Below are 25,486 nucleotides of genomic sequence, written 5' to 3'. Positions count from 1 at the left end.
CCTGATGGGAAGTCTGCTTGTCCCTCTCCCTCTGCACCTCCCCCTGCTTGGCTCTCTGTCTCTCTCTCAAATAAGTAAATAAAGTCTTTAATAATAATATAATAATAACAAAATGTTCTTATATTTTATATAATATATATAATAAGTGTTCTTATATATTAAAAGGAGGGGTTGTATTGTTTGTACCCACCTGGGGCATTTCTGAGAGACGACACAGAAACGTCAGCAATCTAATAGAATGCTGGGGGGACCTGAGTGGCTGGAACCGGGATGCGGTCAGGAAGGGAGAAACTCTCCATCTACGCCCGGGAACTCCGAGTTTTGTACATTGTGCAAGTGTCTATGCAAATAAACGTAAATACATTTGAACAAACTCTAGGGAACCATTGGAAACAGACGCAGGGGGATCCCTGGGTGGCGCAGCGGTTTAGCGCCTGCCTTTGGCCCAGGGCGCGATCCTGGAGACCCAGGATCGAATCCCACGTCGGGCTCCCGGTGCATGGAGCCTGCTTCTCCCTCTGCCTGTGTCTCTGCCTCTCTCTCTCTCTCTGTGTGACTATCATAAATAAATAAAAATTAAAAAAAAAAAAAAAAAAGGAAACAGACGCAGGGCTCGCTGCCCATCTTCAGGTCCCGAGGTCGGAGGCCAACGGCCAGGTGCACGTCCACCCCGCAAGCCACGGCCCCAGGCCTCAGGAAGCGCGGCCACCTCAGGAGCAGAGGAGAAGCGCAGGCTCCCGCAGGCCACAGGGGGGCGGAGCGGCCCGGTGCTCTCGCGTCCCCGCAGACCCGCCACCGTCCTGCGTGCGGGGTAGGGCGGCCTCCACCTGGGACACGGGTGCTACCCTTGGCGCGCACCTATGGGAACCTCTCTCTGTGTTTGCGGTGTGGGGGCGCGTGTGCCTGGTGGACCCGGGGTGTTCGTGCGTCCATGTGCGCCTGTGTGCCGGCCCTGGGCAGTCCGTGCCCCTGACTCCCTTGAGCTCTGGTGTGGCCTCCACTGTGAAAGCACCTTGACCTCCTCCTCAGTCACCCATGACTTCCACCCCTCCAGTCCCCAGCGCGACCTGAACCCAGCTAGGTCACCCGGCCTGACACACTTTACCAATCCCCCTGCCAGCATTCCTGTGTCTCCGCCAGCAGAGTCCAGCATGGCCAGGACACGTGCTCAGAACACATCCCAGCTCGTGTGAGTGTGTGTGAAGCCATGTGAGCAGCTCTGTGCATGTCTGACGGTGTGGGAGTGTGCATGCTGGCCTGCTGGGGATGGCTCCCATCAGGCAAAGCCCAACACCTCAGCTCTGCTTGGATCCTGCAGGCCCATCACCATTGGGGTTTTGTCACCCACAGGTCTCCTACTCAGGCCTGCCCCCATCCCGGGACAAAGTACAGAACATCTCTCATGTGGTGTGATCACTAGTGCACCCAGGGTCAGCCAGACTGCTTTTCCTCTTTTTTTTTTTTTTTTTTTTGCTTTTCCTCTTTTGACCTGATTTCAGGTCAGAGCTTTTGGATAGGACAGGAGGTGTTTTGGGGCACCAATCCCACTTCCTGTTAGCTACTTGGGGCTTGGATCTCTAGGATTCTGGTCCTCCCAGCAGTCTTTCAGGGAGCTCAAAATCCCAGGCCAACTTTCAACCTCCCATGTGCCTCCCCAACTGCAAGCATAAAGCCTAATTCTGCAACCCCCAAAGTCTATTGCATTCCCTCTGGTTATATCTTTCAACCATCTTCACTTGTTCTGTGATCTATACACAGACCCAAGGACCCCGGGCTCATTCCCCCCTCCTGCTTTCTAACCTCTTTCTTTTCCACCCAGAGTCTGAGGGAAGGGATGGAGTTTAGTGGCTACAGCTCAGCCTCTGCAATCACACTCTCTAAAACCCAGCTCCGCTGCCAACAAGATTTGTACCCCAGACAGGGTGTATCAGGAGCTAAGGGTTCCATCAGGAGCTAAGGGCTCGGGCGCCTGGGGGGCTCAGTCAGTTGGGTCTCTGCCTTTGGCTTGGGTCGTAATCCTGGAGTCCTGGAATTGAGTCCTGCGTCGGGTTCCCTGCTTGGTGGGGAGCCTGTTTCTCCCTCTGCTGCCCTCCCCTCTCGCTCGTGCTCTCTTGCTCATGCTCTCTCTCAAATAAATAAAATCTTAAAAACAAAAAAAAAAAGGAACCAAGGGCTCTCTCAGATCAGATAGACTGAGGAACGTTTCAGAACAGGATTATATACTGAGGTGTGCACAGCATGCTGCAAACCACAAAGGGTGGGGCATTACTCCAGATCTAGTGACAATGTAACAGTGAGTTTAGCACCATCTTTAGGGCCCAGCGGATGGGGAGAAAATCTCCAGAAGGCCTCTGACAGGAGCTGTGACCTCCAGCAACCTTGCAGGAAGGAGGGGAGGGAAGATGTCCAGCCTTCCTCTCCTCTGCCTGGTCTCCTATGGGTGCCCCCTTCCAGCTGCCAAGCCCTACAGAAGCCATTGGCCAGGCCTTCAGTGTGCCAGCCCCAGACAGAGTGGACAAGAGTAAAGAAAGGATCTGGAGAGGCAGAAAATGCCCAGCCCGCCCTGCTAGCCTCAGCCCCCTCACTGTCAACCGGGCTATCAATTCTATCTTCTTTCCCAGTTGCCATGGTGACAAAAAAGCTGCACATGAGATGCTGAACACTGTTCCAGCACCCCCTAAGTGCTCAGTGAACAGATCCTACTGCCTGCCTGTTGATTTTAATGATTCATTGGCATCTTGAACGTAACCTGCCTAAAACCGAAACTTTGCACGTTTCCCCTACAAACCTGTTAGTCCTCTAGGCTCAGTAAATAGCATCTGCCATCAAGCCAGACCTGTTCAATGTTCTCCTTCAGGGGCTGGAAGCCTCCCTCTCCTGCTCCCCACATCTGTCCCTCCACCCAAGTGTCCTCCTCCGGAGACACCTCAGGTCTATGTCCCTCTCACCATCCTTACTGCTGCCGCTAGTCTGTCACCTCCCACCTGAGTTGCTCCTAAAACCTCTGGCCTCGGGGTGCCTGGGTGGCTCAGTTCATTGAGTATCTGCCTTCAGCTCAGGTCATCATCCCGGGGTCCTGGGATGGAATCCCACATCGGGCTCCCTGCTCAGCGGGGAGCCTGCTTCTCCCTCTCCCCACTGCTCGTGCTCTCTCTCGCGCTATCTCTGTCTCTCTCTCTCAAATAAATAAAATCTTTTAAACAAAAAAAAAACAAAAAACAAAAACTATCTGGTCTCCCTGCTGCTCTGTGATCTCTACCCGCCAGTCAGAGGGACCTAGAGCATCTGCTGAGTCCTGTCCCTCTGCTGGGTAAACCCAGTGCCCTCAGAGTGCCTGCTTATGTCTCATCTCCAGTCTCAAGGGGACCATGCCCTGTGTGCCAGGCCCCTCCAGGCCCCTCCTAGGCACCCTTTCTCAGGGCAGCGTTCTCTCTCTATAGTGCTAGGGCCTTCTCCTTCCTCAGGGCCTCCACACATATTCTTTCTAACCCCACAGAAAACTCCTTGCTTTGAATTGTCCCCTATAGTCCCTTCTTATCCTTCAAATGTCAGCTTGGATATGAGCACAATTCAAAGAGGCCTTACCGAGCCATCTCATCTAAAATAACATGTCTCCCTCTTCTCCCCGTTAACTTTGCATTTCTGGCACCCTGATCAATTCCGTAATAGCACTTACAAAGTTTGTGGTTGTAGGGGCACCTGGCTGGCTTAGCTGTTTAAGCACCTGACTCTTGATTTCAGCTCAGGTCATTATCTCAGGGTTGTGAGCATGAGCTATCTCTCTCTTTCAAACAAAACAAAACAAAACAAAACAGACAAACAAACAAAAAAACCCAAACAAGAAAGTTTGTGGTTGTATATTCATTTCCTTTTTTTTTAGATTTTTTATTTATTTATGATAGTCACACAGAGAGAGAGAGAGAGAGAGAGAGGCAGAGACACAGGCAGAGGGAGAAGCAGGCTTCATGCACCAGGACCCCAACGTGGGATTCGATCCTGGGATCATGACCTGAGCCAAAGGCAGACACTTAACCTATGGAGCTATCCAGGGACCCCATTTTTTTTTTAATTTTTATTTAAGCAATCTATTCCTAACATTGGGCTTGAACTCACAACTCTGAGATCAAGAATCACACACTCTTCCAACTGAGCCAGCTGGGTGCCCCTCTTGGTGCTATAAATTCCATAGAAGGGCAAAGGCCTTGTCTGTTTTGCTCACCATTATATCCATAGGACCTGGCACAGAGTAGATGTTCAATAAATATTGGCCAATGAGCAAATCGTAGCCAGTGTTATGGTAACAGTGATGCTGTGAGAGCCCCTCCAGAGAATCCCATGATACTGTCAACATGCTCCCGTCCCCTTCTTCAGGCTCAATCCCCTCCTTCCTAGACTTGTCCAGGGCCAACTTCAGTAAAGTACAAAGGGCACCATATCACCAAAATCTCTATTCAGGTCCATGACAGCATGAACAAATTGGAAACTCCTTGGGGAAAAATGGATGAGAGAGGGGGAACACCAGAAGATGAGGCAGAGTGCCAGCAAGTCTCAGGGAGGGACTCTGCATGGGGCCAGGGGCAGTCAGCTGGGTGTGCCCCTGTTCTTTTCTCTGGCTCCATTAGATAAGACCAGCAATTCTGTCCTCCTCTCTTTCTCTCTCCCCACAGCCTCTCACTTTGTAAGCATGTCCAGTCAGGAGAACATACAACCCCAGGAGCTTTGGTCAAGGATCTCTAAGTCCCAAAGGGACTTAGCAAAGTCCATCTTGATTGGGGCTCCAGGAGGTAAGGAAAGACAGCAGAAGCCACTGAATGGAGTGGGGGAATGGGGGTGGAAATCGGGAAGGGGCAGTGGCAATATAAATGCCCAACATCTGCTGCTGGCTGAGAGGGCCTTGGCAGTGGTGGAGGATCTCTGTTCATTGTGAACAACCTGTGTTCAGTTCTGGGTCCTTGTCCAAACCTCCCTCCCAGCCTCTGTAGGCAAGGCGGGGGGCAGGGGGGGGGGCGTCCTGCAGCCTGGGAACCACAGGGCGCTCCCTTGTTGCCTGGACTTTGGCCCCTGGTGGTGACACTTTAACCAACATGCAGAAGTCCTCCCTCGCCCGGCCCAACTGGGCCTTGTGCCTCTGACAGGCTGACAAGTGAGGAGCCGACCCCAGGGACAGACAGGCGTTCAGGGGCATGGAGGGTACGGCTGGAAGTGGGGCTCCTCTGAGCTGGGCCGGGTCAAGCTCCAAGGACCCCAGGACCAGGGAAGCATTAAAGGCTCTGGAAACTCAGAGGAGGGGTTGGGGAGCCAGCCAATTGGAAGGAGCTTAGGAGAGGGGACAGGTTAATTCTGGACAATGAGCAGCCGCTGGACTAGACCCGGTGAAGGGCTGAGGTGGAGGGAGCACCCTCCCTCCAGCAAAGCTGCCCTTTCAGCTCAAGGGCAGAAAGTCAGGGGCATAAGGGTTCAGGGAGCTGGACGGTTGAGAACTGGGCCACAGTCGGCCAGGCCTGGATGCGAACCCCATCTCTAGGAAAGGTCAGTGTAGAGCCCAGCTTATCAGAAGGACTCAGTGAAACCTGAAGCGGACAGAGTGTGCTGAGGTGAAGGGTCGCAGGTGCAACAAGGGCCCACTCAGCCCTCTTCCCCTGCAGGACCGGCGGGGTACCTGAGGCGGGCCAGTGTGGCCCAGCTGACCCTAGAGCTGGGCACCGCCTTCTTCCAGCAGCAGCAGCTGTCAGCTGCTATGGCAGACACCTTCCTGGAGCACCTGTGCCTGCTGGACATCGACTCGGAGCCTGTGGCCGCCCGCAGTACCAGCATCATTGCCACCATCGGTGAGCAGCCCCCAGCATCACAGGACCTCCTGAGAGTTTCCCAAGATGTTTTCCCCCTTCTATCTCCTCTGAGACCTCTCCATGTCTGACAGTCATTCATTTAACAAATACTTGTTGAGTGTCCAGCAGGTAAGGTTTTGGGCCCGGGAGTAGATGGGTGAGGTAAACAAAGATCGCTGCCCTTAGGGAGCCTACTATTTAGCTGGGCGAGACAATAAATACTAAACATACTAACTTAAAAAGAAATAGATTATTTCGGGCAGCCCGGGTGGCTCAACGGTTTAGCGCCACCTTCAGCCCTGGGCGTGATCCTGGAGACCTGGGATCAAGTCCCATGTCGGGCTCCCTGCATGGAGCCTGCTTCTCCCTCTGCCTGTGTCTTTGCCTCTCTCTCTCTGTGTCTCTCATGAATAAATAAAATCTTAAGAAAAGAAAACAGCAGTGGTAATCACCCTGTTGCTTATAAAAAAAAAAAAAGAAACAGATTATTTCGTATGTGAGGAAGTAGTAGAAACTATGGAAACAAGAAACGGAGCATATAAGGGACATTAGGGGCTTGAGGTCAGGAGGCAGGCTGTAGCCCCAGGTGGGGACCTATTGTTCTGAAAATTAAATCCAGGATGCCTGGGAGGCTCCATCAGTTAAGCGACTGCCTTTGGCTCAGGTCTGGATCCCTGGGTCCTGGGATGAAGCCTGTTTCTCCCTCTCTCCCTGCTCATGCTCTCTCTCTCTCTCTCTCTCTCTCTCAAATAAACAAATAAAATCCCAAAAAACAAACAAACAACAAGGAAAGAAAATTAGACCTGAACAAGGGTGTGAGGGAGATGAGAGGAGGCCATGCCCTTGTGAGGGGGGAGGGGCAGGAGTTCTGGACAGGGGAGCAGCCAGTGCAAAGGCTCAGAGTCAAAGAGGCTGGAATGGTTAGAAACCATCTGGGGGAAGAGTAGCAAAATGAAGACACTGTAGGGGAGAAGAGGGTCATGTAGGGCTTGGGAGCCATTCTTTGGGTTTGAGTTGACTTTTCCTCCAAGAGAAGTGGAAGAGGGCTGCAGAATGCTGGGGGGAGAAGAACTCTCTCTTACTTATGCTGTAATAGAGCGGCCCTGGCGGTGCTGCTGCAGGGGTTGGGGGTGGGGGCAAGTGCAGAAGTGGCTCCTGCGACATTTCTGGCTCAGACCAGGTGGGGGCAGTGGAGGTGGTGAGACTTGATCAGACCGTGAGTGCATTTGGAAGATGGAGTTGACATGATCTCCAGATGGGTTGGATATGGGCTGGGGGTGCGGTTGACAAAGGAATCAGAGGACTCCAAGGCTTTTGGCATGAGGCACTAGATGGATGCCTTATCAAGTGAGCAGGAAAGACTGTGGTGAGCAGGTTTTGCGGGGAGGTCTGGAGTTCAGCCTTGTGTTGAGTTTGAGATGCACAGAGGCAATCAGATACACAAGTCTGGGTTTGGAGCAGAGGGCTGAACTGGAGACAGAAATATGGGAGCTGTTGGCAGCGTATAGACGGTATCTAAAGCCAGGAGACTAGGTGACACCTCCAGGGGAGAGAAGGAATGATGACAGAGAAGAGGATGAGGTGTCTAGTGTCAAGGGAAGGAAGCCAGAGCTGAGATGAGCAGCCAGTGGGGTGGGAGGAAACAGGAGAGGCCACATGAGGAAGGTGCGTCAAGGACGAGGGTCAAATGCCAGCGACCCGCCAGCCAGGATGAGCCTGAGAACTGACCATCACAAGGAGCTACCACCCAGAGGGTCTTGGTGAGAGGCGGGCCAGTGTCCCGCTGGACTGAGAGCACCAGGAGGGGGGAACGGACCTGCAGGCAGCAAGCACAGAAAATTCGTGCAATGAGTTTTGCAGCAAAAGACAGCAAAGGAATAGGACTGTAGTTGGAGGGGGCTGGGGACCAGAGATCTTCTTTTATTATGGAAGAAAGTGCAGCAGGGTTACATGCTGATGGGAATGATCCAATAGAAAGGAACACACTGACAGCACAGGGGGCTGCAGGGAGGCTGCATCTGTCTTCCAGCCATTGAGGAAGGGGCCTAGTACCCCTGTGCAAGCTGGCTTTGGGGAGGGACCAGAGAGGTTGGCCGGTGGGCTCTCCGTCACCCAGCTGCCCTGCCAGCAAAGCAGGGGTGGGGAGAGAGCACCTGTCCTGGGTGGTCAATATGAGGCCTCCCAACTCCAAAGGCCCAGACACCCCACAGGCCCTCACCTGGCACATTATCCCCTGCCGTAAACCCTCATGCACCAGGGGACCCTCACTCTACATCACTGTTAACACAGTTGCCTCAAGCTGGGCTAAGGACGCTCCTCTCCAAGACTGCCCAGTGCCCCCCCCTCCCCCAATCCCAGGGAAGCAGGTGCTGGCTGACCTGGGAGCAGATGTTGCATCAGAGAATAAAGGTCAGGTGGCTGGACTATTGTGGCGTGGGGGTGGAGGGGACTCTGCAGGTGGTGGGATCTGAGCGGGATCTCTGCTTTCAGGGCCAGCCTCTCATTCGGTGGAGCGCCTCAAGGAGATGATCAAGGCCGGGATGAACATTGCGCGCCTCAACTTCTCCCACGGCTCCCATGAGGTTTGGGGCGGGGCCAAGGGGAGGCTTGCGAGCTAAAGCTTGCCGGGTTGAGAGGTGGGGGGCCGGGCAACCTGCTCCTGAAATCCCCTCTCGCTGGTCCCCAGTACCATGCTCAGTCCATCGCCAACATCCGGGAGGCCGTGGAGAGCTTTGCAACTTCTCCGCTCGGCTATCGCCCCGTGGCCATTGCCCTGGACACCAAGGGACCGGAGATACGGACCGGGGTCCTGAAGGGGGTGAGAGGCCAACTACGCCCGGGGGCTTCCCTAGGCCCCCACCACCCTGTCAGGGACTGAGTCGCGGGTGGGGGCGGGGCCTGGGAGGGCAGGGCAAGAGGCGGGTCTCAAGGCCCCTCCGGCTGGTCCCTAGGGCCCTGAGACCGAAGTGGAGCTAGTGAAGGGCTCCTGGGTCCTGGTGACCGTGGACCCGGCGTTCCGGACGCTGGGGGACGCACACACCGTGTGGGTGGACTATCCCAATATCGTCAAGGTCGTGCCGGTGGGAGGCCGCATCTTCATAGACGACGGGCTCATCTCCCTGCAGGTCAAGAAAATAGGTGCGCAGGAGCCTGGGCCCCAGGCGGGCGGGGACGTGGGGCGCACTCCCTACCCCAGCCCCCTTGCGGGGTAGACCTGCGGCCCCCGCCCCCGGGACTCCCGTGTGCAGACTCTGGGGATCAACCCGGGGTGGGGGGGCTGGCGGGTTATCTGCTTTTTCCACACACTCCCCTACGCCTGTCAGATGCACAGGCCAGGCCCAGGATGGACAGACAGGAGGACTTGGGTTCCTGACCTCTGGGGGCCCAAGACCCTGACTCTGACCCTGCTCACCGGTCACCTGCACTGGCTCTTCCCATGCCCGCAGACCGGAAGGGGCTGGAGACCCAAGTGGAGAATGGAGGTCTCCTGGGCAGCCGGAAAGGCGTAAACCTGCCAGGCGCCGAGGTGGACTTGCCGGGGCTGTCTGAGCAAGACGCCCAGGACCTACGCTTCGGGGTGGAGCATAATGTGGACATCGTCTTTGCCTCCTTTGTGAGGAAAGCCAGTGATGTGGCTGCCATCCGGGCTGCTCTGGGGCCGGAAGGACGGACCATCAAGATCATTAGCAAAATTGAGAACCACGAAGGCGTGAAGAAGTGAGGCTTGGTCTTTGTCCCCATTGCCCTCCTCTTCTCCAGCCTACCTCTCCCTGGCATCTCCTGGCTCTTCCCAGCCCTGACTCCCCCAACCGCCCAGGTTTGATGAAATCCTGGAGGTGAGTGACGGCATCATGGTGGCACGGGGCGACCTAGGCATCGAGATCCCTGCTGAGAAGGTTTTCCTGGCCCAGAAGATGATGATTGGTCGGTGCAACTTGGCGGGCAAGCCTGTCGTCTGTGCCACACAGGTCTGGAGTGAGCCCTCGGGGCCCTGGGTGTTCTCTGGGTGTTGGGGACACCTGAGGGTCAATACCCACACCTTAGGTCTATAGCACATTTTGCTGTCCAGGGTTTGATCCTCAAACAACAAAGTTGGAAAGAGATTCTGTGAGCCCTATTTTCGGATGAGGAAACTGAATCACCAGAATCACATAGTTTGACTGTGATCCTGGCTTTCTGGGCACTCTGAGAGTGGCAGAGAAGTAGCTTGGGCAAGTCCTCAGTCAGAGTGTGAGCCCTACAGCTCTGACGCCCAGATGTCCCCCAGATGCTGGAGAGCATGATCACTAAGCCCCGGCCAACCCGGGCAGAGACGAGTGATGTAGCCAATGCTGTGCTGGATGGAGCAGATTGCATCATGCTATCAGGGGAGACCGCCAAGGGCAAATTTCCTGTGGAGGCTGTAAAGATGCAGCATGCGGTAGGAGCTTAGAATGCTAGGCAAATGGGCCAGAAGACCAAGCCCCTTCCAGGCTCTGGTGCCCCCGCATCTCCTGACCTCCTGCTCCTTGCAGATTGCCAGGGAGGCAGAGGCTGCTGTGTACCACCGGCAGCTGTTTGAGGAACTGCGCCGGGCAGCGCCACTGAGCCGCGATCCCACGGAGGTCACTGCCATAGGCGCGGTGGAGGCCGCCTTCAAGTGCTGTGCTGCTGCCATCATCGTGCTGACCAAGACCGGCCGGTGAGGGGGACACTGGCAACACCAACAGAGCTTTGGGTCAGGGGCAGGCTGGGATGAACTGCAGGCTTGGGTTTTGTCTTGTTATCAGGCATGAAGACTGTCATTCTGGGGCAAGAGGAGAGGTAGCTAGTTACCCAAGAGCTAGAGGGCAGGAGAGGCAGATCTTGGAGCACACTGGGAATCATCCCAGTGAGCTCCAGGAGGTTGGCAGGGGAAGGTGACATCACGGGGCACACTGGCTTCCAGGACACGGGTTTCTAGGGGCCCTCGGCAAGTCCCCTGCCCTGAGCCCACAAAGCCTTGTAATGCTGAGGCATTGCAGAAGGGCCCAGAAGGCCTTACTTAGTTCAGGTCTTTGCTCTGAAATCAGCTATGATTCTTGAGTAAGTCACCCAGGCTGTAGAGACCTCTGTTTCCTTGTGGGGTTGTGACAATTAACAAAAGACATTTGTGAGTTAACTACTACATGTAGGGACATTCTCAGAAGGGTTTTATACTTCTCAAAGTTTTTTTGTTTTGTTTTGTTTTAATTTATTTATTCATGAGAGACAGAGAGAAATAGAGACATAGGCAGAGGGAGAAGCAGGCTCCCTGCAGGGAACCCGTTGTGGGACTTAATCCCCAGACCTGGGATCATGCCCTGAACTGAAGGCAGATGCTCAACCACTGAGCTACCCAGGTGTCCCAAGTTTTTTTATTATCTGCTCTGATCTATCCTTCATTATCTCCTATCTACCTTGTGTAGTAAGAAGGGCAGGCATTCTTATGCCCATTTTACAAGGTGAGAAAAACAAGGCCCAGAGAAATATGATGATTCACCCAGGGCCACACAGCTTGTTTGTGACACCTGGGACCAGAACCCAAACCGTTGTTTCCTGGTTCAGCACTCTTTCACTGTTCTGAACCTTCTCTGCCTCCTTCAGTTCAGCACAGCTGCTATCTCGGTACCGGCCTCGGGCAGCGGTCATTGCTGTCACCCGCTCTGCCCAGGCTGCCCGGCAGGCCCATCTGTGCCGAGGGGTCTTCCCCTTGCTCTACAGTGAACCTCCAGAGGCCATCTGGGCAGACGATGTGGATCGCCGGGTCCAATTTGGCATTGAAAGTGGTGAGCCACCTACATTTCCTCCCCACACAGCCCTGGATCTGTATCATCAGCCCCCTGACCTCACTTTCATACCCATTCCAAGGGCCTTGCCTTTTTCCTCTGATCCCACATTTTCTCTGTGATGTTCACTAAGACATGGAGATATTGTGGCCTCCAGGGGCAGGGGGACATACTGAGGAGGAGGGCAGTGGGAGAGAGGTCAGCCTAGCTGCTGCCTGCACCAGGTGGCCAGAGCTGGATGGGACATAAGGAGTAAGAGGTGAGAGGACAAGGGGGACCCAGTCCCCCCACCCCCACCAGCTGGAACTAAAATCTAATTTACAACTGACTGTGATCATACCCCACCCCTCCTTCCCTTCAGCATAGCAATACAGGTGGACAGCCTTGCTACGTAGTCGCAAGGCCCCTGCCACCCCATGGACACCCCTGCAGCTCTAACAGACTGCAGCAGTCACATTCCCTATGTGGCCATCTATGGCACACACTGTACAGTTTGCCCAAGACACCTTCAGGCCAGACTGGAACAGATGGAGGGTTGTGGCTAGTTCTCCTTATAGGGCTGGCCTGCAGCCCTGTGGTTGATTGTCATTTTCTTTCCCCCACCCTCCCCCCCAGGAAAGCTCCGTGGCTTCCTCCGTGTGGGGGACCTGGTGATTGTGGTGACAGGCTGGCGACCTGGCTCTGGCTATACCAACATCATGCGAGTGCTCAGCATATCCTGAGATGCCACGCCCCACTGACCCAGCCCAACCTGGATCCCATGCCCCAGACCCCAAGGTCCCCCTTGCAGTCCTCCCTGCTGAGGCCACATCTGCCATCTAGTCCCATTCTAGGGTGCCCCTTCCCCTCTCCATTTCACGCAGGACCCCAAAGTCTGTGTCCAGTTAAGCACTGACCATCTGGCAAGTACCAATCCTACATTCCCTGCACTCAATGCTCTCAGCTGGGCCCTAAGATGCTCTGAGCCCTTAATCCTAGCTTAACTGGTTAATTCTATCCCCCTAGGCTTCAATATACCCAGGATGGGGGTGGGGGACAGAGGGACAGGGCATCTCCACAAAGTCACTATGTAGATTACGTTTCCTGTCCATGCAGTCTGGTCCTTCCAATGCAGCCCTCGTGATGGTCAGGCATCTCCTGAGGACAGTGCCATGGCTTCCTTCACTGTGATTGCCAGTGACCTCAAAGTACCATCCTTTCGGGGAAGTGAGGGTAGACAGGTGTGGGGAGCATTGAGAGCTGGGTGGGCTCATCTTGTCACTATCTTCACAAGCTCTGTGGGGCTTGCAGGCCTCTACCTGGCTGCTCTTATGTGTCCCTCACACTGTTGGGTCAGATGCCAGCTGCCTCCTCCTGCACCCAGGAACTCTTTCATGCCCTCTGTGCCCCCACCCAAACCAGGAGGCAAAATGGGTAGCTCTAGTTTCCTTTTAAACCTGGCTGTTTGGAAGCAATTCTAAAGCCCAGGACTTTTCAGTCAAGAGGAAAGGTTTAGGGTCCTGGCAACATTCTCTGATACTGTAGAGCAGGTGCAGGAGGAGAATGGGGTGAGAAGGCAGAGGTACTGGCTAGCCTGCCCTTCCCCAGGTCTGGATACCTCGGGTCCTCCCCTTACTCTTGCACCAAGAGTAAACTCTGTAGGAACAAAACCCTGACAAGTAGCAAGAGTCCTCCTCCCCACGTGGGTAGCCCTTCCTGCGACTCACCAGGTAGACCTCCCCAGGTAGGCTGAGGGCTCCGCAGCACTGCTGCCTGCCAGTGGAGCTGAGCAAGGAGCACAGGCGCCAGCAGGGAGGCCTTGCTCCTTCCTCTCTCCCTATGAGGAGATGTGGAGACAGATGGACAAAGGAATGGCTGAATAAAATGAATTCATAGTAAATAAAACTAGCAAATGATTAAATACAATTATTACATGGTTGAATAATAAGAATAAACAAGAAAGGATGGGAGGGAGGAAGGGAAGCAAAGTGCCACCTAAGGATTCCGGCTCTTGCCCCTCTCCTGCGGGATCTAGTGCCCACCATCCCTCACCCTCTGGGGGGACGCCACCAGGGCCAGGCACAGGGAGGAGGTGGCTCCCCGTCTACAAGAAGCCAGTTCTACCACGGGGACAGAGAGTGTGGGGACTCAACAGAAGACATGTGTTCCTGTTCTGGAGTGGGGGCCACAGGGTGGGGATGGTCCACACATGGCAGAGAGGGTGGAGCTCAGACATCTGTTGCCAGCAGTGGAGGCTCGGGGGACTGGCAGTGGGCGGCTGTGCTAAGGAGACAGGACAAGTGCAATAGGCTTGGGAAGGAGCCTGCGGGGGCGCGGGCAGGGAAACTGAGACCTCTGGCTGCTTGGCAGTGATGGCAGAGGCAAGGAGTTGTGCTTGGTGAGGCAGGGGCCTGGGCCTGGGCCTGAACCTGGTGGGACCACGCCTGGGGCACACCCTCCTCAGAGGCCTCGGAGTCACTTCTACTTGGCAGTGAAGACATCTAGCTCCTGGCACAGTGTGTTGAACATGGTAGGCGCTCAGTACGTTTGATGAAGGGGTGAACAGATGAGGAGAATGCTAGACAGGTTGTGGGGTGCCTGAGCTGAGGACAGAGAACATCTCCTCAGGAATAAAGGGAGATATTCCCACAGGGCTGTGTCTCAGGTCTCCTTGGCCTTCCCCAGGAGGCATCTGCCCTCGGGCACACACGGCTGCACCCACTGCTTCCCCAAGGGTTTCACATATTGGCAGAGAGCTGGGGGCCCCGAGGGGCAGCTGGCTCAGGCACTGATGGCCTGGGGGGCTGGGCTGTCCCTGGAAGCTTGGCCAGGAGCCCTGAGGAGGACAGGCGTTCACTTCCCAAGCCCTTGCACCCAGGAGAACCATCCCCAGCTGCCCGTTGAGGCAGAGAGGGTTGGGAGGCTGAGAGAGGGCGGCCCCGAAGTCCTAGTCGCCGTCCACCTCCTCCTGGGGGGGGACCCAGCAAGGATACCTGGGAGCGCCCAGCCCGGGACAGGCTGGCATGGAGGGTTCGAGCAGGTGGGACAGGTAGGCGGGAGGTAGATGCCCAGGGACCCCGGGCCAGCAGAGGGCCAGCTCGGATGGGCACTAGCGGGGAGGCTGGGGAGCCTGCTGAGCGTCGAGCTGAGCGAGCAAGGAGGGTGACTGGAGAGTCAGGAGACAGGGGCAGAGGACCCCGCTGGTGAGTCAGGGCAATGGCCACGCTAGAGGTCACAGCAGCTGCCTGCAGGGGCGCGTGCACCAGGGGCTCCCATAGCACCGGCTTTCCACTGAGCCGAGCTCCTGTGTCTGGGGCTAGACCCCGGACACCCCGGGCCATGTCCCTGTCATGCTGGACCAAGTGCTGCTCCATGGTGCCCCCGCTGCTGCCTGGACTGGGCTCAGAGCGTTTCCGCTGCAGGACAGAGTTCTTCTTGCCTAGAAATCATTCCAAGAGGGAGAGAATGAGGACAGGAACAGAGTCCAAGGTGAAGGTTGGATATCAGAGCAGGAGGAGAGCAAGACAGAGGCAAAGGATGGCAGTGGGGTGAGGGATGGGGATGGGGGTTGGGGAAAGAGGGTCATGGACAAGAGTATGGATCAGAGATGGCAAGGGTCAGGGAGGGGAGTACAGATCAGAAACGGTGAGGGTCAGGGACTGACTGGTCCTCAGGGAAGGAAGACTCTGGGCAAAGAGACTTGGGACGTTACCTCCAGGGGTAAGAGACACTGAGCGACAAGGATAGGGAGACAGTGTTGAAGGTCTACTGGGGCATTTGCTGATAACGGGTTGTGACTAGATCCTGGGCCCTGGGAGTCCAGGGGGTCCTGGCTTTGGAGGTAGGGCATGGGGGCAGACAGGGTAGATAGGCCTCACCGATGCGGCGCAGCCGATCCATGGCTACAGTCTCGAAGGCCCGGCGCATCATGGGGAACTCCTCCAGCACAGCGTTGAAATGGTCCACGCTGAGTGAGTAGAGGCGGCAGTAGGTGTCAGCCCGCACGCTGGCTGTGCGCCGGCCCCGCGTCAGCAGACAAATCTCTGTCCAGGTTGGGAGGAGGCCCTCAGAACCACTGTCCCCAAACTTCCCTCTCACTGGGCCTGCAGCCTCTGATCCAGTTTCCTCAGGTTCCTCCCCACCCACACCAAGGTCTCTAAACACCCCAAGGGTTGTCCTTCTCCAGACATACATAATTACAATCCCTCTCATTCTCTCTGAATTAAAACTGACAAACAGGTGGATCTTGCTGGGCCACACGCACAAAGTTATTCCACTCTGCTTTAATTCCCACCCACCTCCCCTGCCCTGGCCCAAGGGGCAGGCCTAGGACAGCTCCTCGGTGTACCTGCCCTCCTGCCCCTTGAAATGGAGTCAGGGCAACCAGAGAAGGAGAAAAGCAGTGCCAAAGGGCAAAGAGCAATGGGGATGCTAGGGAGTGGAGGGTGGTTTGGGGCCTGAGAGAGTACAGAGCTTCAAGTGGCTTTGGGCAGCATCTGGTGGGATGGCCCCCACTGCCACAGCCCGGGGCCCTGAACCATCCTGCCAGGGTATCTATCCCACCAGGGAACCGTCAAACTCAAGCCCCTGGAACAGCACAGCTTTATTCCTATCTTTCCTTCATCTCAGAATCCATGGATTTTACAGCTTAAGTGTTCTAAAAGGCCCACTGGCCCAGAAATCTTCAAGTTGGCTGTGACTGGACTCTTTTGGAAGCTACTTAAAAACACAGAGCTCCAGGCCTCAGGCCCCAAGACCCTGGTTAAGCAGGCCTAGGGAAGGGCTGGAACTCTGATTCTACACACAGCCAGGTACCAGGCAGGGACACTGATCCGGGGGAGTGATCACCCTCTGTCCTCAATTCCAGTCCCTCCCCCCCCCCCCCGAGGCCTGCTGACCCCCAAAGTAGGATCCATCCGTGAGGCGGGTGTCCCGGGCGCCGCGGGCCAGCACACTGAGCAGCCCATGCTGGATGAAGTACATCTTCCTGCCCACGGAGCCCTCACGCACCACGAGATCTCCCGGCTGGAAGACCTCAAAGCGCAGCTTGGTGAGCACCGCCGTGACGAAGCTGGGGTCAGCATGGGCAAACAGCGGCATGTGGGCCACCAGGCCACGGCAGGTGAAGTTAATGATCTCCTGGGCAGGGGAGGGGCCTGTCAGGTAGGCTGTGCCCCCTGCCCCTAGGTGCCCCCTTCGAGCTCATCTGTCTCAGAGGCCCCACCCCTAGAGTCAATATCTGCTAAAGGATGGGGATGCTTCAGTGGCTCTAGGACCACCCTAAGTTCCTGACTTCAGAGCTCTCCCACAGGACTGTTCCCCCAAAACAGAGGTCCTTGCTGCCCCTTCCCAGGGTTTGTATGGGTACTTCACCCATACATACTTCACCCCCATAATATCTTCAAGAAAGACCCTAGTCCCTTAAAGCCTCCCAGAGGCCTGGCCTGTGATGAGGTCCTCCACAGGCCTTACTCCCTACAGATGCACCTGACCAGCGCCCTTATCCCAGATGGCACCCCACAAGCCCAGGTCCTAGAAAATCCCCCCTCTGGGGCCCTGCCCAGCCCCACCTCCCGAAGCGGCTCGCTCAGCTCGCCCAGAATGCTCTCTTCATCGAACATCTTGCCCTGGTAGCGATGCTCATAATACTCATGGATGCGCTGCCGGGTGTCGGCCGGCAGTTTGTGGAAAGACATGTACTGCTCCACCTGCTTGTACTAGAGACCCACCAATGGCCAGTAGGTGAGAGGACGAGACCGTGGGGCAGGACCGGCCGCAGGGGTGGGTATGGGAGAAAGATCATGGTTGTAGGCCAGAGCCGGAGGGGTGAAACATGGAGCCAGATGGGGTTGTGCCAGGCGACAGAAGGACGTGCAGACACAGGGCAGGCACACAGCACAGTCACAGGGAAACCCACACACGGGCAGAGGAAGGGTCCGAGGACAGGTTCACAGGGACAAATGGACACAGGGCAAGACACAGAGACCCAACAGGGGCATTCATCAGAACAGGTCTCAAGTTGGGCTACCCAGCCTCTAACCCCCTTCCAGGCCTGCACCTTCCTCCTGGGGCCCTGCTCACCTTCTCCTGGTATTGCCGTCGGGAGGAGTCCAGGGACTGGATGAGCGCAGTGGCATGGCCGATGAACATGGCGTAGCACGTGGCGCCCACAATCATGCTGAGCATGGTGAGCCAGACGTCGGGCATGCCTACAGGTGCCTGCTGCCCGTAGCCAATGCACAGCATGTGGCTCATGGCCTTGAACAGGGCATGGGAATACTGGCGCCCCCATGAGTGGTTCTGGAGGGCAGAGTGTGTTGCCGAGCTGGGCACAGCCTCCTCAGATAGGTCTCATTCTCCTCCTGCAATCCCCCCTCCTTCTGTCCTTTCTGACCCCTGCTTCTTAGACTTGCCTCCCAGGAGGCACTTCGGTTTGGCTCTGGGGTCTGGGGGTCAGAAGGGGCATCTCTGCATCTTAGGGGCCCTAGGTGTCCTTCCCTGCCTGCTCCCCACATAGAAGCACATCCTCTAGGTAGCTTCCCCCTATTTCCTCCCCACCTCCTCACTCCATCATCTCCCGCCTCCTGACAGAAGAGCCCTCGGAAGGCCCAGAAGTGACAGAGCTGTGGGGATTTCTCACCACCATGTGGTTGATGGAGACCCAGCAGTCAGGAGGGAAGTCCTGCAGCATGGGGACCAGGAACTGCAGACAGCCATCCCAGTGACACAGCAGCAGCATCATCCCGATGAGGTTGAAGATGCGCACCACAGCACTGGCCAGGTCATAGGTCATGTGAAAGATCTGAGGAGTCCGAGGAGCGGCTGCTGTGGACAGGACTCCCTCCCGCTGGTCCTCCTCTATTCCTGGCCTTGCAAATTCTTTCCTTGCACTTCTCTCTAGCCCCAGCCCCCATGAATTTTTAAAATGCGGCCATTGTTCATGTGCATAGAGCCTTATGGCATACATATACAGCTAATACAAAGTCGGCTGCATTACTACTCTCACCAATAGGAAGTCAATGCCAGTCATGTGCCCAGAATCAGTGTCACAGCAGAAACTCGAAGAAACTTACTGCACAAGCTGCCTAGGCTGTGCCCGGTAGAGAAGAGGAAAGAGGACATCTTACAGTGTAATGTCCCCAAGGCATGCGTGCAAGGATTCATGCCAACAGCCCCTTCCTCTCCCATAACACTAAGAGATGACTTACTATTTTCCAGGCACTGTTCTAGGAGCTTTGTGGGTATTAATTCCTTTAATCCTCATAGCCTTATCATACGTCAGTATATTTAATGTCTTCATTTTATAGTAAAGGAAACCAAGTCTCATATAGTAAATAGTAAAATGAGGATGTGATCACAGGCAATGAGATTGCAGAGCCCACACTCTGAACCACTAAACTCTGCTCCCCTGGAAACTGAAACTCCCTTCCACAGCTTGCTCCCCTCCCACTTCCTCCTTCCAGAGGCCAACTAACCTACAAGCATTCCTCTGCCCTGTGCTCCATTCTCCTCACTTCGGTGGGGGGCACCCTCCAAACCCTCATTGTGTCCCTGCTTCTGCCCCACCAACCCTGGAGAGAGCCCACCCAGCTGCCTCACCCCATAAAGTCACCAGGAGCCCCACCCATAGCGCTGTCCCGGAAGAGTCTGCGAGCCCCCCTGCCCACCTCCCCGCCCCACCTCCTCCCACTGGTGTATGTAGCGGATGAGGCGGGAGAGGCGGAGCAGCCGCAGCAGGCTGAGGATCTTGGTGAAGCGCACAATGCGCAGCGCCCGCGCTGTTTTGTAGACCTCGGCATCCAGTCGTGGCTCCAGCTCCACCACCAGAAAGATGTAGTCCACCGGGATGGAGGAGATGAGGTCGACCAGGAACCAGGTACGCAGGTAGCGCGACCGAATGGCTCTTGGCGCCAGCAGGATTTCGGCACCCTCCTCAACCACGATGCCTGTGCGGAAGTTGAGCACCAGATCCAGCAGGAAGAAAGTGTCAGAGAGGACGTTGAAGACGATCCAAGGCGGGGAGTTCTCTTCCTTGAAGAAGGTGATGCCGACAGGCAGCACAATGAGGTTCCCCACCATCAACAGGAGCATGATCAGGTCCCAGTAAAACCTGAGGTGGGGGTGGGACTGGGAGTGAGACCACGAGATTTCACCATCCACCAGACAAACAGCAGATAGCCTGACACAGCAAGAGTGGGCAAGAATACAAAATAACAGAATGACCATTTACAACTGGTGGGAGTGTAAGTTGGGACCACCACTGGGAAAAATAGTTTGGTATTATCTAGTAAAGTTAAACATTTGCATTCCCTGCAACCCAGCAATTCCATCCTAAGTATATTCACACTCAAGGGAAGTATGTGCTCCAGGAGTTACATATAGGAATGTTTATAGCAGCATGAAATCTGGAAATAATCCAAATGTTCATCAGTAGGAAAATGTAGATAAATAAGATAAGTACTGTAGATAGACTGTGATATACTCGTGCCCTGGAATAATCTACAACCCTGAAATCACCCAACAACAGCTACCATTCTGCAGCATGGATGAATCTCACACATCTAGTGTTGAGCAAAAGAAAAAAATGAAAGGATACATACTGGGTGATTCCACTTGTGCAAAGTTCAAAAACAGGCAAGACTAAGCTGCATTATTTAGAGATTCACAGAAAAGTGGTAAAACTATTAAAAGAAAAAAGTAAGGATGTGAGCCACAAAAGTCAGAATAGTAGGTTAGGGAAAGGGTTGTAGGGTGCTTCTGGGCACTGGCAATACAGTCTCTTTTCACCTGGGTGGTTGTTACATGAGGATGTGTTTTGTGATTACATGTATATGTATGTATATAGGCACATGCATGTATGTTTATATGCATACACACATGTATTTTAACTATATGTAAAATATACCATTATACACGAAACTGCTATGTAGAGACCTACCATATAGACATGCATACTATATAGATATATCTACTATATACATCCTTACTATATACACACACATATTTTTCTTTTTTTTTTTTTTTTAAATATTTTTTAAATATATTTATTTATTTAGGATAGTCACAGAGAGAGAGAGAGAGAGAGGCAGAGACACAGGCAGAGGGAGAAGCAGGCTCCATGCACCGGGAGCCTGACGTGGGATTCGATCCCGGGTCTCCAGGATCGCGCCCTGGGCCAAAGGCAGGCGCCAAACCGCTGCACCACCCAGGGATCCCACATATTTTTCTTTAACATGTATAATATATATGTAATTTCTTATCATGTACATGATTTATGTCAGTCACTAAATATTTTTAAAGTTAAAAGAGATCTAGTACCCTGTGCTAATCCCACAGGGTTGTTGGAAAGACACACTCTGAGACAATGGATATGACAGTGCTGTACAAGCACTAGTTGGTTTTATGACTCACCCACCTTTGGTTCCCAGATTTCTGAAGAGGTTGCTACTTCTTCCATCTCCAGCTCTCTGCCCCTTCCTGGTCTAGGATTTCATGCCCTCCCCAGCCCTCCTTCCCAACCCAGTTGGACCCATGGTTCCTGGTTCTCTGCTGGGATCTACTCATCTATGTCCCAGGGTGCGGTGGTCTGTTCTGCCTCCCATCTGAGCTGAGCTTTTTAGGGATGCCCCACCCCCTCCACAGCACTCAGACAGGGCTGCACACAGAGCAGCTCCACAGGAGATCCCAAGGCAACAGGCTTAAAGCTCTGCATTCCTTTCCTTCACTCATCTCCCTGTGTCTGCTGGCACTCTGGGTGAGCTCAAGCAAGGGCATTGACAGGGGAGAGCCACACTGCTGTGGTAAACATGTGGAAAGAAGAGGTCAAGAGGATGCTAAGTGAAGCCTCTATTCAGAGAAGACCACTGGACCACCTGAGGGCCCCCATTAGCTATGGCAGTTTTATTTCTATTTTTTTAAAGATTTTATTTATTTATTTATGAGAGACACAGAGAGAAAGAGAGAGGCAGAGACATAGGTAGAGGGAGAAGCAGGCTCCATGCAGGAAGCCCAATGTGGAACTCGATCCCAGAACCCCAGGATCACACCCCAAGCCAAAGGCAGACACTCAACCACTGAGCCACCCAGGCATCCCTATTTCTTTCTTTCTATCTTTCTTTCTTTCTTTCTTTCTTTCTTTCTTTCTTTCTTTCTTTCTTTCTTTCTTTCAGATCTACTTATATATTTTAGAGAAAGAGCACAGCAGGCGGAGGGGCAAAGGGAGAGAAAGAGAGTCTTAAGCATACTGAGCATGGAGCTCAACTTGGGGCTCAATCTCACCACCCTGAGATCACGACCTGAACCGAAACCAAGAGTTGGACACTTAACTGACTGAACCACCAAGGTGCCCCAGCTATGGTGGTTTTAACTCCAGAACACACCTAATTATAGCACCAAACCAGGACCCAATCCCTTCTGACTTTGACTACAAATCAATCTTTTCAGCTTCTAAAAGAAATATGGGGGTTCCCAAATCCAGGCCTCCAGGAAGCCCCTCAGACTTTCAATCAACAACAGATCCTTGAACTCCTTCCTCCTCCACCTTCTAGACCCCTGGAGAAATCCTGTAGTGTGAGCTGGGAGAGGAGAGAAGCAGAGGGCTTGCCCAGCCATGGAGTATCTTCACAGCCTGACTCACAGGCAGTCACAAGCCTAGCGGGTGATGCAGAAGAGAGGAGGGAGAAGCAGCATGATAATAAGGGGGATACATGGCTTCTGGGGTTACATCTGAGGGTAAATGGGGGAGGAGAGAAAGATCACAGGAAACTAGAACAGGTGTTATTGGTGGGGTGGGAATAAGGCAGAGAAGAGGGAAGAGAAAGGAGCAATGAGAGAAAGAGGAATATTTAGGGAGTGTGTATGGCTGTGGATTCAAAATGATGTCCAGGTCTCCAAAGGCTCCTGATTCACACCTCACCCTTTCTGCTCGTTTTGCACCCCATCTTAGGTGCTTTGGACACACCATTGCCTCATCCAAAAGCTGTCCTTCATTTCCCCCCAAGGACAGGGCTGCTCTCCTCCCCTAGCGACCTTGATGTAGAGGTACAGGCTGATGGGGACTATGCAATAGCCCCACCTCCACCCTCCGTTCCTCCGTCTCTCTAATGGTCACCTGGGAGGGTGGCGGTGGCCCCAAGTCGCTGCCTCAGCCGCTCAGAGTCCTGGCCCAGTCCCGCTGCATCCCGCTTTCAGCACCAGGGACAGCGACCAGAACCGCCGCGGAGACACCCCCGGCGCCCGCCCCCCAGCACCCCTAGTTTATCCTGCTAGCCCGCCCTGCTGAGCTATACGGGTGCTGGGGGTGTAAGCGCAAGGGTGAGAGATACTGGAACTCGGTTTCTTCCCCAGGTTGACCCCGAGCCTTGCAACATGACATAATTTCCCAGGTCCCCAGCAGACAGGACTGCCGGCGGCAGTCGTCCCTAACTCCAGCAGTCCCTGTGGTCCAGGTGGAGTGCCTGGTTCCCGAAACAGGAAATCCAGGTCTCTGGTGTCTGCTCCCGTGTCAGGTCACCGAGGACCTCCAGCTGGGGGTCTCTTGCCCAAGAATTCCCAGGTTACATTGGGGGAAGTGACTGTCTCCCCCCCACGACCCCTGGGCCGGAAATGAAGTGTCCATGGAGGGTGGGGCGGGCCCTGCGCCCGCGTCGCGGCCCGTGGGGTGCGATCTGTGTCCCCCGCCCTCCTTGCTGGGTCCCCAGTACCGGAAGTCGCTGTAGGGGTGGATGATCCAGGCCCCCGCTGACTTGACCCGCTCCTGCTCGATTTCCACAGCTTTGTGGCTGCCGAACACGCGAAGGGAGAACTTGTTGACCGTGGGCTGGAGCAGCGTCCCGAGCTGCCTCCGCTTGGGCTCGGGCCCGGAGCCAGGCCCGGGGGGTGGTCCCGAGGCCGCGGTCGCAGGCGCCGGGGCAGCAGGAGGCGCCGCCTCCAGCCCCGGGGTCGCCCGTTCGTCGGCCCCCGTCGTCTGCCGCTGCTCTGCGTCCATGACGCCCGTTGGTTACACGCTTGGCCTCGCAGACCCTGCCGCGGCCATCTGGGACCCCGGCCCCTCCCGGAGTGGGAGCCGGCACAGCCCGCCGGGCGCCGAGCTGCGGGCGCTCGGGGCGGAGGGGGTGTGTGCGCCAGACTCGCGGGCGGGCGGGCGGCGGGCGGGGTGCGCGGCGCCCCCTGGTGGGAGCCGCCCTGTCAGAAGGCGAGGCCGACGGAGCCCGCCTCCTGGAGGACCCCGGCGTGGGCGTGACCTAGAGGGGGGCGGCTCCAGGAGCAGGAGGAGGCGGGGAAACGCCGCCGGAGTCGCGGGGGCGTGGCCTAGCGCCGTGGGCTTTTGGCCAATGAACGCTAGGGAAGCGGGGCCGCCTGCGAGTGGCGGGAAAACCGGACGCTGGTGGTAGGTCCCAGTCTCCCGAGGGCGAGGTTTCGGGGCGCGTGGAAGGGGTGGCCACTCTCACCCGGGGACTTTCTGCGTTTCCCTTTCTTCCTCTCATTACCCTCCAGGGCATATTCCTTTCTTCTCATCTTCTCCAGACCCCTCCCTCAACTATTTCATTTCCGAATACATTCTGCCATCTTCACCAAGACTGACCCTGACAGTCACGACGTGGACGCTGAGGACACAAGATGAATACCCCAGTCCCAGCCACAAAGCCACTCTCGTCTGCGTCTGCCCCCGCAGACACACACGGTGCCAAAAGTTCCTAAAAGCTCCAGTTCTTCCACTCAGATCCGTCTCCCGTTGCCAGCGCCTCAGTTCCAGCCTTCCAGTTTTCACCCCGATTGTTTCAGGGGTCTCCACGAGGGCCCTACATCCTCTTGGGCACGTCCTCCCACCGCTGCCATAGACTCAAAGATATTTTGTCCTTCACACCTCTCCACCCTCTGCAGGACCCCATTTCAGCTCTGTGAAACGACGTGCAAGGTCCTGCAGAATTTGGACCTGATTTCAACAGTCTCTGTCCTGACTGTGCCCCCTGGAAAGCCAGGCCTCCGTGTCCGAATGCCGTGTTCTGTCTTGTCCCCAGCTCTCTGCAAATATACCCTCTTAGGCAGCGCGTTCACGCAGCCTGTCGAGGACATCTCCAAGCTCCCTCCCCGGCTGGGGTCTAGTCCAGGGCTCTCTCACGGCCTTCATGGCAGCTCCGGCCACGAGGCTGCTGTGGTTCACGGACAGGCTCTCTATCGCATAGACCGCGAGGCTCTGAGGGACAGGAGACCTGCGCCTGGCACAGCGTAAACGCACGCTGGCCATGCATGAACGGCCTGTGCGTGTAAGAGGAAGGGAACTCTGCACTCTCTCCTATCAACCCTTCATTTCCCTTCCTCCCCTATTTTAGGAAACTTTCCTCAACCATTTCCGGCTAATTGACCTCGATCCCAGCTCCCCTCTGAAGCGTCCTGACGTGCACAGTCATCCTCAAGTTGTTCCTCCTTTTCCCTTCGTGACTATTTCTCATCCAGTTTGTCTTTATTTTCCACTCGGTTGATCTGCACTTCTCGCTCGACAGCGAGCGCCCCTCTTCCAGCACTGGGTTCTCTGTCTCTGCACCTCTCAAATCTGTCCTCCAACGGCTGCACCCCTGACCTCACGTGCATACGGTGTTTGCAGGACAAAGCGGGGGCCCTCCTTTGCTGTGGTTGGGAAGCCCAACTGCTTTAGGAACTGGATATTGGCAGGCCTTGCTGGAGGATCAGACCCCCGCCAAGCGCCGAGGCTCCGTAAACGACAACTTCCAGGTGCTCCCCACCTCCAGCTCCTCGACCCAGCTCGCAGTGTCAGCCACACCGGCGCCGGAACAGGGCCCAGACGGAGCACGCGGAGCGAAGGCGGCGGGGCGGGGCGGGACGCGCCCTGCCAGTTCCCCAGCACCCAGCGCCGGGGATCCCGCCCTCCCAGCC

The 25,486-nt window shown here is 55.4% G+C and overlaps 2 protein-coding genes across 14 annotated transcripts; one reads left to right on the top strand and one right to left on the bottom strand.

Moving 5' to 3' along the window:
- The first annotated feature begins 4,648 nt into the window (after positions 1-4,648).
- Positions 4,649-13,519, top strand: PKLR (pyruvate kinase L/R). Of its 8 annotated transcripts, XM_077900984.1 has the most exons (11): positions 4,651-4,784; positions 5,646-5,828; positions 8,319-8,410; positions 8,515-8,646; positions 8,780-8,966; positions 9,275-9,545; positions 9,646-9,796; positions 10,096-10,248; positions 10,343-10,509; positions 11,433-11,614; positions 12,230-13,519. In XM_077900984.1, exons 1-11 carry the CDS (start codon positions 4,685-4,687, stop codon positions 12,334-12,336), a joined length of 1,725 nt encoding a protein of 574 aa, XP_077757110.1. In that variant the 5' UTR covers positions 4,651-4,684; the 3' UTR covers positions 12,337-13,519. The 8 variants fall into 8 exon arrangements, with proteins under 8 accessions (XP_077757112.1, XP_077757109.1, XP_077757110.1 ...); XM_077900983.1 differs by lacking the exon at positions 12,230-13,519 and having other exon boundaries at positions 4,650-4,784; positions 11,433-11,766; XM_077900985.1 differs by lacking the exons at positions 4,651-4,784; positions 12,230-13,519 and adding an exon at positions 5,093-5,190 and having other exon boundaries at positions 11,433-11,751.
- Positions 7,718-25,460, bottom strand: HCN3 (hyperpolarization activated cyclic nucleotide gated potassium channel 3). 6 transcript variants are annotated; one of them, XM_077900981.1, is made up of 11 exons: positions 22,704-23,279; positions 21,009-22,243; positions 19,274-19,703; positions 18,234-18,395; positions 17,675-17,893; positions 17,164-17,310; positions 16,492-16,732; positions 15,472-15,636; positions 13,321-15,032; positions 9,241-10,614; positions 7,718-8,947 (listed from the first exon to the last, which is right to left on the bottom strand). In XM_077900981.1, the coding sequence occupies exons 3-9, from the start codon at positions 19,682-19,684 to the stop codon at positions 14,332-14,334; spliced, it is 2,046 nt and encodes a 681-aa protein (XP_077757107.1). In that variant the 5' UTR covers positions 19,685-19,703; positions 21,009-22,243; positions 22,704-23,279; the 3' UTR covers positions 7,718-8,947; positions 9,241-10,614; positions 13,321-14,331. The 6 variants fall into 6 exon arrangements, with proteins under 6 accessions (XP_077757107.1, XP_077757105.1, XP_077757106.1 ...); XM_077900979.1 differs by lacking the exons at positions 21,009-22,243; positions 22,704-23,279 and adding an exon at positions 23,296-25,451 and having other exon boundaries at positions 17,675-17,815; XM_077900980.1 differs by lacking the exons at positions 21,009-22,243; positions 22,704-23,279 and adding an exon at positions 23,296-25,451 and having other exon boundaries at positions 17,675-17,812.
- Positions 25,461-25,486: the final 26 nt, after the last annotated feature.

This window comes from Canis aureus, chromosome 6 (genome assembly GCF_053574225.1).
Source record: "Canis aureus isolate CA01 chromosome 6, VMU_Caureus_v.1.0, whole genome shotgun sequence".
Lineage (NCBI taxonomy): Eukaryota > Metazoa > Chordata > Mammalia > Carnivora > Canidae > Canis > Canis aureus.
This window is presented reverse-complemented; position numbering and strand designations above follow the sequence as displayed.